Source organism: Electrona antarctica (genome assembly GCF_951216825.1).
Source record: "Electrona antarctica genome assembly, chromosome: 1".
Classification (NCBI taxonomy): domain Eukaryota; kingdom Metazoa; phylum Chordata; class Actinopteri; order Myctophiformes; family Myctophidae; genus Electrona; species Electrona antarctica.
The window spans coordinates 14937620-14952619 of record NC_136806.1 but is presented as its reverse complement, the minus strand read 5'-3'; the positions used below and the strand labels follow the sequence as shown (position 1 = coordinate 14952619).

The following is a 15000-nucleotide window of genomic DNA, read 5'->3' as shown; positions in this document are numbered from 1 at the left end:
CTATAGAACCCTTCACCTACAGAAACACAGAGATAGGCTCCAGCCTATAGAACCCTTCACCTACAGAAACACAGAGATAGGCTCCAGCCTATAGAACCCTTCACCTACAGAAACACAGAGATAGGCTCCAGCCTATAGAACCCTTCGCCTACAGAAACACAGAGATAGGCTCCAGCCTATAGAACCCTTCACCTACAGAAACACAGAGATAGGCTCCAGCCTATAGAACCCTTCACCTACAGAAACACAGAGATAGGCTCCAGCCTATAGAACCCTTCACCTACAGAAACACAGAGATAGGCTCCAGCCTATAGAACCCTTCACCTACAGAAACACAGAGATAGGCTCCAGCCTATAGAACCCTTCACCTACAGAAACACAGAGATAGGCTCCAGCCTATAGAACCCTTCACCTACAGAAACACAGAGATAGGCTCCAGCCTATAGAACCCTTCGCCTACAGAAACACAGAGATAGGCTCCAGCCTATAGAACCCTTCGCCTACAGAAACACAGAGATAGGCTCCAGCCTATAGAACCCTTCGCCTACAGAAACACAGAGATAGGCTCCAGCCTATAGAACCCTTCACCTACAGAAACACAGAGATAGGCTCCAGCCTATAGAACCCTTCACCTACAGAAACACAGAGATAGGCTCCAGCCTATAGAAACACAGAGATAGGCTCCAGCCTATAGAAACACAGAGATAGGCTCCAGCCTATAGAACCCTTCACCCTCATGAGCAATTTAACTCATGAGAGAGTGAAATGAAACCAAATGGACCCTTGCGGTCCATTTGGTTTCATTTCACGCTCTCGGGAGATAAATTGCTGTTAAACAACCGCATTACTTAATTTACAAGAAGTCTATAAAATAATGTACATTAATTGTTATTTTGATCAACATCTCAATACAGTTCCAATACAGTATGGAATTGTAACAATAACAAAATATGCTTTAGTTTTGGGTCTGAGAGGCTAAAATCAATGGTGGTTCCGTGGCTCAGATGCAGAATGAATAAATGGACCTTTGTTGTGGCTTTCAACTTTCTTTCTTTTTTTAATGTTTTTTTTTGTGGCTTTCGCCTTTATTTTATATTTTTTATGGAGGGACAGACAGTAGACTGACAGGAAATGGGGAGAGAGATGGGGGGATGACATGCAGTAAAGGCCGTCGGGATCGGGAGTCGAACCCGCGGCACACTGCCAGACTGGATTACCAGCCAAGGTGCCTGGACCGCTGAGCCACGGAATGTGCATTACATTCACCCATTCACACACTGATGGCCGCGGAAACCATGTAAGGCACCAACCGGCGGCGGTGGCTCAGGGGTAGAGTGCCTGGATGGTAACCGTAAGGTTGCCAGTTCGAACCCGGGCTCCCCCAGAGTTACTGTCGAAGTGTCCTTGAGCAAGACACTGAACCCCTAATTGCTCCCGATGCGCTAGTTGGTGCCTTGCATGGTTTCCGCTGCCATCGGTGTATGAATGTGTGTGTGAATGGGTGAATGTAATGCACAATCTCTGTAAAGCGCCTTGGATAAAGGCGCTATATAAATGCACCATTTACCATTTACCATTTAACCAGCACACCAGGAGCAATTAGGGGTTACAGACAGAGTCTTGCTCAAGGACACTTCGACACCGACTCTGGGGGGAGCCCGGGTTCGAACTGGCAACCTTGCGGTTACCATCCAGCCACTCTACCCCTGAGCCACCGCTGCCCCTGCATGAGCATGAGCCTCTCTGTGCCCTCGCCACAGTTCAACAGGTAGGCTACCTGTTGAACTCCGAGAAGACGCAGAGAGCTGCAGCGTCGGCCCTGCTCCCACAGAGCGCCACCTGCAGGTAGACGGTGGACGGGCCGTGTGTGTCCGTCTCCTCTTCTCCTTGCTATGAGCTTGTAGATCTGCTATTTTTCAATAGCTAAAGTATAACATAAAACACCAAAAGGGGTTCCCGTCCAGAATGGGTCAACGATGACGATCACCGTGCGGTCGACTTGATCGATTTCACGACGCGTAGCAAAGGTGAACGAGGTTCTCAGCGTACGAGCAGCGTTCATTATAAACGCACTCACAAACACGCTCGACGGGGGTTTAGACTTCAGCAACAATATCGCACACACGACTTGTTGTCAAATGACATCATCATTGGTTATGACTATTGATGACGTATATACCGGAGTGCCAAGAAAGAAGAAAAGAAGAAGCGCTTTGTAGGTCCTTAACCCATTCTGGACGGGAACCCGTTTTGGTGTTTTAACTAAGCATTATGTTATACTTTAGCTATTGAAAAATAGCAGATCTACAAGCTCATAGCGCGCCACCGAGTGGCGCGCTACGAGCTTGTAGGTCTGCTATTTTTGAAAAATCGTGAAAATGTGGCACAAATCTTCGAATATTATATTCTTTCAGAAGACTTTTTTTTAATTTTATTCGACGTCAGGCCTAGAAAAACTGCAGACAGGTGCTCTTTGGAGAGGGTTACAAATACTACAGCACACGAGTTCTTTAAAAGTTCTATACCTTGAGTGAGTCAATGTGGAAGGAGTAGCGACTGTGGCTCAAGAGGTAGAGCAGGTCGTCTAATGATCCATGGGTCGGCGGTTCGAATCCCGGCTCCTCCTGTCTACATGTCGAAGTGTCCTTGGGCAAGACACTGAACCCCAAATTGCTCCCGATGTGCTGGTTGGTACCTTGCAAGGTACAAGCGCCTTGGATAAAGGCGCTATATAAATGCACCATTTACCATTTAGGTAAGAGGGTGGCGAACTTAAAAGAGGGTCCAAGGCAGCTCTGTGCAGTAGAAGTAGAAAAGTATACCAGAGTGCGTTGTCTAACATCAACGTGTGGTCATGGCATCAGGAACAAACACATCAATCAGCTCCATATACGGGCACAAAAGGGGGAATTCCCATATATGGGCCTATACTGATGACACCAGGGCAGTGATGTAAATAGGGTGCGTTTTGCGTCCCAAAACGCACTTTATAGTTTTGGGCCGCAACCTGCGCTCATCCTTTGCGTCCCTGGGATGCACTACTGTACTCAGTCAGCATGTAGGCCTACACAGTAATAATAATCCACGTTAAAAAAAAAAGAAATCGCGGGGGGGAAAAATGCGGTAAAACAATAATCTACGGACACGATCATTTTGCATGCCCGCATCCGACCTCATTCTATGTTATAAAACATAAAATCCACGTAGGAATCGTTCTTGTAGAACCACTAGTCTGTAACAACATTGTCAACACAGCGCGCTGTGCGCCGCCATGTTGGCTCTGACTGAGCGCACTCAGCGCAGCCTCTAGACTAGAGCTGTTTAGAGACAGAGAGTGACGACAATGGAGTGATCAGTGACGCATGCAGCCCCACGAATAAGCAGTGAACGGAGATGTCGCAACTCTCTCAACTAAACGGCGCTGCCTCCGACAGAAATATTTAGGGGAACATGTTTTAGCGTGACAAGCAGACCCGATTCAATGGGAAACACACATTGTGTAACACACGCCGATATTTTGACTAAGTATAATAATTGCAACTGCAAACAACTTTTGGTTGGTTTAAGCTATGTTAAATCCACTGTTGCCCACTATTAGTATTTCTTACTGAGTTGTGCTTGCTAATACTACTAGCCTACATTAACATAAATATACTGTATAGGCCTATTTGATATGTTTATATATTTTTTTTTTATAAAATAAAATAAAAAATGTTTTATTATTATTATTTTTGAGTGGTGCAACCACTCCCTTACGGAGCTATGTGTGTGGGTGGGTGGCTGGGTGTCTGGGTGTCTGGGTATGAGCACGAAAACAGCATGGTTGTTTTTCACCATCTGTGCGCAACCTAATGCACACACAAACACACACGTATTAACTGTATGCTTTCGGGGGTGCCAGTACATTACAGTACAGTAGAGGGGCCGCCACACGGTAACTCTGTCATTCTCAACCGTTTCGGACGTGACGCGGCACGCCGGAACCGGCCCGGCCCCCTGGGCGTGTTCCTGGGGGTCTGGAACACCCCCCGCCCCGCGAACCCCAACACGGAGTTGCATCCCCTCACTTCACACAGGTGTGATTTTTTTTGGGACTCATAAGAATTTTTTGGGACTCATTGGAATGACCACCTGTGCATCCCGGGACTCATTACATTGAAAACCTATTTACATCACTGCCAGGGATCTCCATATATGGGAATAAGAGGGACGAGGAGTGACAGATACGGAGATGGGCTTATAAATCGGAGAGACAGTGTAGTGCCTCAATCTAATCTATAGGTAAACCAAGACTCTAGCATCAGTCTAAAGAATATAATATCAAAAGTGCACGTACAGTACGTACGTACGTACGACACACAGTTTCCTGACTCTGGCATTCCAAGGATGACAGAGGGGGTGGGCTCGTTCCAAGGACAATGTTGACTTCCTTTTAAATTGCGCGCGCACACACACACACACACACACACACACACACACACACACACACACACACACACACACACACACACACACACACACACACACACACACACACACACACACACACACACACACACACACACACACACACACACACACACACACACACACGCAGTCGTGCATACTGTAGATACCCCCCACACACACCCACAGTGACACACAACAGTGCTTGTGGGGGTCAGTGCGGCCTGCTGTGGTTGTGTGTGTGTGTGTGTGTGTGTGTGTGTGTGTGTGTGTGTGTGTGTGTGTGCGTGATCTGTGTGTGTGTGTGTGTGTGTGTGTGTGTGTGTGTGTGTGTGTGAGAGAGAGACCATTGTATGCTACAGACTAAAGAGATCAGGCCAACAAGACAGAAATATCTCTCACAGACACACACACACACACCTTTTCTTTTTGAGGGGCGCTATGCCTCTTCAATGCACAGCATTCCGAAATTACGTCATAGGCCAGCCAAGTCTATGGACTTTAATGTTTGTTTAGGGCCGTAAATGACAACATAAGACGTCATCTGCCCTCGCTGCGCCCCTCACTTCACACAAGTGTGATTTTTCTTGAAACAAACTAAAAACTTAACCCCTCCCATCCACATGCTAGCATCTCTATTGTGGGTTCAACAGCAGACCTACAGTACAAGCCGATTTAAAACAGCAGACCTACAAGCTGTCTATGTTCTGTTTTAGTGTGTGACGGAACACATACACAAGACTCCTCATGCGAGTCCAGAACCTTTCATGGAGGAACCATCCAACTGAAGCTCAGATTTACGGAGGCATCCCTTACATCTCGTCGTTGTTGTGGCACAAAGAAGACTCTGCTTCGCTGGACACTGCCACAGAGCCAAAGACCAGGCCATTTTGGATGTGGATATCCTTCTGAGGAGAGTAAAGTACTCTTCCTCTCCCACCAAGAGGAACAAGACCGCTCACATGTCCAGATGTTCTGAGTAGGACTGACTGGGAATGAACTTGGTGTGGCAATGAGCAACAGAGAGCAGATATCGAGGGCACTTGAATGATGACGATTCTTATAAACGTAACCTCAGGAAAACTCTGCCTGAACCTGACCCAACCGTATTCCTAACCTTAACCTCTGTAAAACTATGGCTAAAGTAAACCTAAACCTATTCCTAATTTCCTATAACCTCAGTAAAACTATGCCAAACCCTAAACGTATTCCTATAACCTGAGTGAAACGAATACAAGTATAAATATAGTGAACTTGGAGCTACAGTTGGAGGCCATCGATATTGTCCTTTTCTTTTTGCTGAGGTTTGCGTGATCTGCGCAAAAGGACAGTTAACCCATTTTGGGCGGGAACCCCTTTTGGTGTTTTAAACATTATGTTATAATTTTGCTATTGAAAAATAGCAGATCTACAAGCTCATAGCGCGCCACCGAGTGGCGCGCTACGAGCTTGTAGGTCTGCTATTTTTGAAAAATCGTGAAAATATTTATTTCAGAAAACTGGAGGATTTAGAAGGATTTTTTTTAATTTTGAGGTCAGGCCTAAATGGGTCAAATGATAAGGGACAATATCGGTGGCAGCCAACTGTAAATGTGAAGGTGGAGAAAACAGTGCATGCGCATGTGCGCACGCACGCACAGAGGAGGGGGAGAGAGGCCCTGGCCTAAGCTGTGGCTAGGTAAACACCTCCACACACAGAGGAGGGGGAGAGAGGCCCTGGCCTAAGCTGTGGCTAGGTAAACACCTCACTACACCTCACAGAGGAGGGGGAGAGAGGCCCTGGCCTAAGCTGTGGCTAGGTAAACACCTCACTACATACACAGAGGAGGGGGAGAGAGGCCCTGGCCTAAGCTGTGGCTAGGTAAACACCTCACTACACCTCACAGAGGAGGGGGAGAGAGGCCCTGGCCTAAACTTTGGCTAGGTAAACACCTCCACGCACAGAGGAGGGGGAGAGAGGCCCTGGCCTAAACTGTGGCTAGGTAAACACCTCACTACACCTCACAGAGGAGGGGGAGAGAGGCCCTGGCCTAAGCTGTGGCTAGGTAAACACCTCACTACATAAAGACACAGAGGAGGGGGAGAGAGGCCCTGGCCTAAGCTGTGGCTAGGTAAACACCTCACTACATAAAGACCCTAGAGGGGGAGAGAGGCCCTGGCCTAAACTGTGGCTAGGTAAACACCTCCACGCACAGAGGAGGGGGAGAGAGGCCCTGGCCTAAGCTGTGGCTAGGTAAACACCTCACTACATAAAGACCCTAGAGGGGGAGAGAGGCCCTGGCCTAAGCTGTGGCTAGGTAAACACCTCACTACATAAAGACACAGAGGAGGGGGAGAGAGGCCCTGGCCTAAGCTGTGGCTAGGTAAACACCTCCACGCACAGAGGAGGGGGAGAGAGGCCCTGGCCTAAGCTGTGGCTAGGTAAACACCTCACTACATAAAGACCCATTTCTTCACCCTCCGTGCGTGCATGTCTGCGTGCGTGCGTGCGTGCGTACGTACGTATTAACATACCTGTGAGGACCAAGTGTCCCCACAAGAGTATTGTGAGGACAGTTTTCCTGTTTCTCACAAGAAAAAAAATGTTGATTTATGTTTAAAACAGATTTGTACAGATACATTTACAAATAGAAAAAGATTCATCTTGGGTTTAGTGTTAGGATGAAACATTTAGAGGTTAGGTCTAGGGATTAGAGACAGGGTTATGCCTGATTTAAAGCTTAGGCGCGCGCTGGTGTCGAGCACCGGAAAATAGCCAATCTTCAAGAACACAACACGTCACAGTCAGAGCGACACGTTGTCCGCTTGTAGATCTGCTATTTTTTCAGAGTTTCGGATAAAAATAAAATGGGGTAAATTGATTAATAATGGCATTCATAAAATCACTGTCCTAAAAATGTTGAGGTCCTCAAAAGTACAGTATTACAAAACTGTGTGTGGGTGTGTGTGTGTGTGTGTGTGTGTGTGTGTGTGTGCACGTGCATGCGTGCGAATGCCTTTCACACCAGATTTTTGGCATTTTTGTGAAGTTTCCGCTCCAAGAAAATGAAAGAAATTCTGCAGGTTTGTTGTTTTTCACTGGTGGAGCGAGAGAGAAGCAAAGCACTCCGTGGTGCATTAAGCAGCAGGACTGACAAAGACCGCTCTCACATTATAGGTGGACAAAGGAATACTGGACAACTCACCCCGGTGCTTGCCCGTTTTTCCTCCCGGAATTTTCCCCAGTGAGGGGGATAACTTTGTAATATGCTATTGGCGGTTTGTATTCTTTTTGGAAAAATATAAAAAGATACTCCTGTGGAAAGGCTATATTATTTTACTTATATTGACCCTATAAACAATTTAGTATTATTTAGTATATGTAAGGTTTTGCCCACTCAAATGGTACCTCGTCAGATAATCCCCACATAGCCACAACAACTTCTGTGAACCGACTTCACTGTAGTAGCCTTTACATAAATTATATTTGTACTTAGGCTGTCTGCTGTCGTGAAAGTTTATAGTTAGAGAAATTCAAAGTCCAGCCGTCTGCTGTCCAGCCTCTCCCACCCCTCACTGGGGAAAATTCCGGGAGGAAAACGGAAAAGGGGTGAGTTGTCTTGTTACCGGACAAAGTATATACTCAACCCCCACAGGAATACTGGAGTCAAACTATAGACATGCCTCCCGGTCAAAAATTACTTCACTACGTGAAAGTTGCTCTGTCACATTTGTACTAAAGCTAAGGTACTGGAAACTGGAGTATTCTTTTTTTTTATTTTTTATACTGGGGTATTCAAAAGTAAGTAAGCCTTGCCGAGCCATGAGGCCCATAGGGGCAGGAGCCTATCTCCTGTTTCCTTAGCGTGCTGGCAGCTTGATGTACAAGTACACCCCCTGAACATGACGCTAGTATGTCGCAGGGACTTACCCCCCAACACAACCCTTGATGCTGAGTGCCAAGCAGGGACGCACTGGGTCCCATTTTTATAGTCTTTTGGTATGACCCGGCCGGGGATCGAACCCCCGACCTCCCTGTCCCAGGGTGGACACAAATTAATGTACATACTTTTAACTCAAGTATTCAAAAGGACAATCAATATCACCTGGCAGTCACCTCTGTTATGTCCAAAACTGTCACTTTTCAGAAATTCAAGTTCTAAAATTGCAAAAGTAGCAGATCTACAAACTCATGCTTGTGGAATATGTGGGTCTGTTACTTGTGATATTTTTGTGTGTGAAGCTAACACGCTGTAGTACTGTATGATCAAGTATAGGGCATTCATCTACGAATTGTGTTGTGCTTTTTACCCATACAAGATCGGTTTCTTCAAATTGGGTAAATTTCCGATCGAGTCATCTGTGGAGTTAAATCTGTGGCCGATCGATCAGAGCACCTCCTTTCTGCCCGGCAACAACGTTATAGTGAACATAGCCTCTAAAAACAGGCCATCTTTAAGCTCACAACGGGTCTAAAAACAGGCCATCTTTAAGCTCACAACGGGTCACGGACTACAATTTATCCAGCCCGAGTCCTGGGTTCAAAAACAGATTTAGAGTAGACCACCCCCCAGCCTAATTACACAGGAGAACGAGAGGGTGGGATTATAGTCTTTCCCTGACACACACACACACACACACACACACACACACACACACACACACACACACACACACACACACACACACACACACACACACACACACACACACACACACACACACACACACACACACACACACACACACACACACACACACACAGTGCCTTACCTCTGGCTTTCACTGAGGTAAGCAGCAGCAGCATCATTAAGCTCAAAGTAAAGCACACTTCCACCGGCCCCATCTTCTTCACACACTGCAGGGCAAGGAGCTGAAATAAGACACAGCACAATGTATATACATACTTTAAACATGGAGATTATATGAATTAGGAATTAAAATACATATTTTCATAAATGGTAAATTTACAGTATATAGTGCATTTATCCAAGGCGCTTTACATATATTGTGCATCAATTCACCCATTCACACACACACACACATTCATACACCGATGGCGGCGGAAACCATGCAAGGCACCAACCAGCACATCAGGAGCAATTTGGGGTTCAGTGACTTGCTCAAGGACACTTCGACACTAACTCTGGGGGAGCCCGGGTTCGAACAGGCAACCTTGTGGTTATACCATCCAGCCACTCTACCCCTGAGCCACCACCGCCCCGTATTCATTCTAATGCAACCTGTCACGTGTAAAGGAGCAACTTGGACACTCAGGCAGGAAGGAAGCATGAGTTCAAGTCCGTTGCTCTCCCCATGTACCCCATATATGGGGACTAGGTTGGCGGAGGGTGTGTAGAAAGCCCAGGATCACATTAGATAATTGGCACAGGGGTGAAAAAATGGGTTACAAAATGAAGGGATAAAATTTAAAAAAAAAAAATCTAATGCAACCCCGATCCTGCAATAATCAAACACTAAGAGCTGCTGACTGACTGTGAGAAAAATGTCGATCATACTCACAAATCTGAGAAGGCAGTTTATCCTATAGTTAAACAAATCCCCCCTAAAAAAAACACCTCCAGAGATTACAGCTATGTTGCCAATGCTAACTAGCCTACCAAATGTGATGAGAGGTGCATGCATTCACACAAGTGGCCTACTGTACTGTACTGTACTGTACTGTACTGTACTGTACTGTACTGTTAATTGTCAAGAGGCAATAATTCCGCTGTTAAGATCTGGGATAAGGGACCCTTACATTCAGCATTGGAAAGTAACTCAGTACATTCAGCTAAGTGCTGTAGCATGTAACCTCAAAGTGGCCTTTGAGGGAGTCTTTCAGGGGTCTTTGAGGGAGTTCCAGGGGGTCCCCAGCTGAATGACAGTTAGGAACCAAATGGACTTTTATGGGTCTGTAAGTGTAAGTGTACAAATTTTGTACACAGTTAAATTAACATTGATTTTATAATATAAATTGGGGGTTCCCAGAGATAGAAATGCCATTAAATGGGGGTCTGTAGCTTAATGCATGTCAAACTGGGGGTCCTTGAAATTAAAATTATTGAGAATGACAGCTAGAGCCGTAATAAAAATCTTCGCTTATGGAGGGGGTGGATTTGGTGGTCCTTGACATGGAAAAGGTTTGTTTGAGACCCACTGAGGTACATGCTTTGTACTTCCTCTTAAAACCTCTACCAACTCCACTACAGTAGTGCAGTACAATTGTTCACAGCTTTACTTTATTGGATTTTATTATGAAAGAAAAAACAAGCAAGCAAACAATATAAGCAGAGTAAAGGACACTACTTGAGTTGTCTACCTTAATTATGTAAGCTATCACTAGGAGAAAGACATAAATAGCCCATATGTGTAATTCAAACAATTATCCGTTAAAAATAGTAGCCTATAGTTAAAAATATACGCCTTGTTGGTGGTCTATCCATCCCACATCCTCCTCCAATTATAACCCCCAGTGCCCCCCCCCCCCCCACACACACACACACACACACACACACACACATGGTTCAGTGAATTAGTAGTATAGGCTATTATACTCACGTGACTGTTTATTATATACCGTGGACTTCTTCTATTCCCAGGAAATCAACACAACACAGACTTAAATTGGAAGCCAATTAAGTCTTAGTGGAGAGACGTCAGGTAAGACAACGGCAGACGGACATCATAATCCCACATCGTCATGAATGATCATCTAATTTATATATATTATGTCCATTATCGATACGACCGACCGGGTCATATTAAAGCACACACACGCAACCGAAGATCAGACGGAACCAAATAATAACAGGCATAAGAGAGTTGGTGAGTTGTTTTCACCACGTACTAACTGGCAGATGCTTTTTTCCGCCTCCGTCACCCACTGTGTGTGTGCGGCGTCCAGTCCATCCTTTTAAAGTTGTTCTTTTGTCGTGGTATGAGGAGGTGAACTATTCTGACTGACTACACACACAGACCGTCGTCTGGTGAAAGAGTGGAAGAAGAGAGAAGTGGAGGAGACGAGGGAAGAGAGGAGGCGGCGGCGTGAAAAGGGGAGTGTGTCTGTCTGATCCTGACCTGATGTTCACATCTGGCTCACCGCTGCCTAATTAGGGAAAGCCTTGGCTTTGATATTGTGCCGTTGTGGAGAAACGGCGGCACCTTGTGGCGGGTTGCTGAATTTGTAATTCAACGTCTGAGGCTAAAATGAACTGAGAAACTCACGTGTATGCAACAGTGGTGGTGGAAGAAGTCACTAGTCGTACTGAGATTGCTTTATTTATCTTTTAAACTTTAGTAAAAGTGGAATATAAAAATACCATTTTACAAGTAAAAGGCTTGTATTCATGCATTCCAATGGTGCAGGAATGTATTCAAAATTAAATTTGAGTAATCCACAAATAGAGCTACAAACTCAATATTCGAATAGCCATAAAATAGGTCTTAGTGGGTACTAGTCACTAGTGTACCGTACAATGTTTTGTATTAATACTCTAAATCATGTCTAACTAAAGCTGCCATATAATTGTAGTTGAATAAAACACATGGTATATAAAAGGGCTTAATTGGTTAATGTATATTAAGTAAAAGGTACCTCAAATCTGTCCTTACTCAAGTATAGTAGTTGGGTCACAACTCACACAGCGCTGGTACCTGCTCTCTCTCACACACACACACACACACACACACACACACACACACACACACACACACACACACACACACACCCCCCCCCCCCCCCCCCCCGCTGGTACCTGCTCACACACACACACACACAGCGCTGGTACCTGCTCACACACACACAGCGCTGGTACCTGCTCACACACACACACACACACAGCGCTGGTACCTACTCACACACACACACACACAGCGCTGGTACCTGCATCGAGTTGGGCTCCCTTGGAAAGTTGGAATTGTACTATTGTTGTCCCGATCAGGTTTTTTGCTCACAATCAGATTCCGATCTTTTGATTTTGAGCATTTGCCGATACCGATTTTTCACGATACAATATTATTTTTGTTTTATAGAACACTTATACCATATCACAGTAGTACAATATCAAAAATCACAGACAATATCCACTCCAGTCTAATATTATGATGGATGGATATAATATTGATACTAGGGATGTCCCGATCACATTTCTTTGCTCCCGATACGATTCCGATCATTTGAAAACTATTTGAACATCTGATCATGTGATCGGAACGGGACAACCCCACAGTCTGATCATGTGATCGGAACGGGACAACCCCACAGTCTTCAATCTGATCATGTGATCGGAACGGGACAACCCCACAGTGTTGAGCCAGCGACTGTGGCTCAAGAGGTAGAGCAGGTCGTCCAATGATCCATGGGTTGGCGGTTCGAATCCCGGCTCCTCCTGGCTACATGTCGAAGTGTCCTTGGGCAAGACACTGAACCCCAAATTGCTCCCGATGTGCGGGTTGGTACCTTGCATGGCTTCCGCCGCAATCGGTGTATGCATGTGTGTGTGAATGGGTGAATGTAATGCACAATCTATGTAAAGCGCCTTGGATAAAGGCGCTATATAAATGCACCATTTACAGTCTTCAATCTGATCATGTGATCGGAACGGGACAACCCCACAGTCTTCTGATCATGTGATCGGAACGGGACAACCCCACAGTCTTCTGATCATGTGATCGGAACGGGACAACCCCACAGTCTTCGCGGTGGTGGGCAGCGACCTTCCCACTGCGCCACCCGAGCACCCAGAAAACACATTTTTAAATCACAATGGTTTAAAGATATATGTTTTGGCTTTTTCTGCCTTTATTGATAGATCGATAGTAGACCGACAGGAAATGGGGCGAGAGATGTGGGGGGGGGGGGGGGGGGGGGGGGAAGACACTCGGCAAGGGCTGTCGGGATCGGGAGTCGAACCCGCGGCACGCCGCCAGGCTGGCTCAGCAGCCTAGATGCCCAAACGGTTGAGCCAACCGCCCCGGGCTGGTTTAATCCTGGTTAAGTGACTTGGTAAATCGGTTAAAAAAAAGTCACCACAGTCGAGAAAGTTGAGAAATAACAAAACACAAACATCTCGTCTTGTCGTCTACGATTTATTTTGTTACACATCCAATATTGACAGGAATGAGTCATCGCATGACATAAACGGACAATTATCAATTTATAATAGCATCAATTTTAACGTTTTTTTTCCCCCCACAAAACCTCTGGCTCATTAATGACGCCATTAAATGCAGAAATCCAATGAAAGTGTGAAGATAAAATGTGTGAGCCTTGAACTGAGCGAGGCTGAGAGAGAGGGATAGGGCAGAATAGGAGAGATAGAGAGAGAAGAGAGAGAGAGAGAGAGAGAGAGAGAGAGAGAGAGAGAGAGAGAGGTTTTAGTGTCCGACATGTCAGGGTACAACAACTCTACTCCCAAAGTGGATTCTTTAGTGCTTTGAAACAAACACAGCTCTGGTGGTGGTGGTGCACCCCGGTAAATAACAATAATATTTAACATAAATTACACAAATCTGAGAATGGACAACCTGTGGGTGGATTGCAACAAGGAACAGTGGATGATATGTCGTGTAACGTCGTGGAGCTGTACACATTTCCTTTCTCCGTGCCGTTACGAGAACGCGAGGACGGACTAACCTAGCTAGTTTTGGCTTTAGTGGGGTTGGTGACAACAGTTCATGCCCTGTTGGCCGCTGGCTGCGCGGCCGTGTGAGTGTGACACGATGGCGTATGGGTTAACGCTGTGGTTCTCAAGGTGGCGTCCGTCCGTGGAGGGGGGTTCCAGGGTGACGACGGGGAAAACGACTAGATTAGGATCCAAAACAATCGATGGACCCTTACAGGGCTGTAACTCTGATATAGTGGACGACATAATGCAACTACTGAAGTGTATAAATGGAAGTGGAGTTATGGGGGGTCTGAAACTCAGGGTTCAAGGTTCCTTTCAATTCAATTTAAAACATTTGCAAACCACTGCGTCAAATGTGTACAGTCGACGCTCTCTTGGTTGTCCGATAGTGGCGACAGAAACAGTGCCTCTACAGCAGCCTACGTCTACTGTATGTTGTAATGCCTGTGGCCCAGAGGCCAGCTCCCTTCCTGGGACATACTGTAAGGAGGAGGGTCAACCAAAGGGAGGGTTGGGGGCAGAATGAAAGAGGGGAGAGATGGGGAGAGCAGAGGAGGTAGAAGGGGGGGGGGGGGTGATTTAACCACATTGAACCCTGCCGTCCTCATTTCCGTGCATGCCGTAATAGCAGTCGGCATGAAGATCGGCTATTTTCCCAATTTGATCATACAACTACCGGTACGTATATACGTACGTACTATACGTACGTATGTGGGTTTTAAGTGGTTACTGCAAAATTACTTTTGGTTGTGTGGTTACCCGTGCCACGACGAAAGTCCAACTATTGTGCGAGATATCTTCCAATAGTTGCTCCACTGATATACTAAAAGTAGTAATGCTAAAAAGCGGGAAACGAGCTCACCAATATTTTGGAGTTACGTCATGACAAGGTAAACTACGTCATGACAAGGTAAACTACACAACCAAACAAATAAAATAGAACTCT

General features: G+C 45.9%; 1 protein-coding gene across 1 annotated transcript in view; it reads right to left on the bottom strand.

Moving 5' to 3' along the window:
* The window catches only part of LOC306915546 (fibroblast growth factor receptor-like 1), a gene marked incomplete at its 3' end in the record, with an annotated part of 60928 nt that extends 49802 nt beyond the window's left edge, over positions 1-11126 (bottom strand). The window contains exons 1-2 of the mRNA XM_079492929.1: positions 10987-11126; positions 9199-9298 (exon numbers count right to left, since the gene is read on the bottom strand). Of these exons, the coding sequence (XP_079349055.1) occupies positions 9199-9271 (73 nt within the window). The 5' untranslated portion in view covers positions 9272-9298; positions 10987-11126. The remainder of the gene's footprint in view (positions 1-9198; positions 9299-10986) is intronic.
* Positions 11127-15000: the final 3874 nt, after the last annotated feature.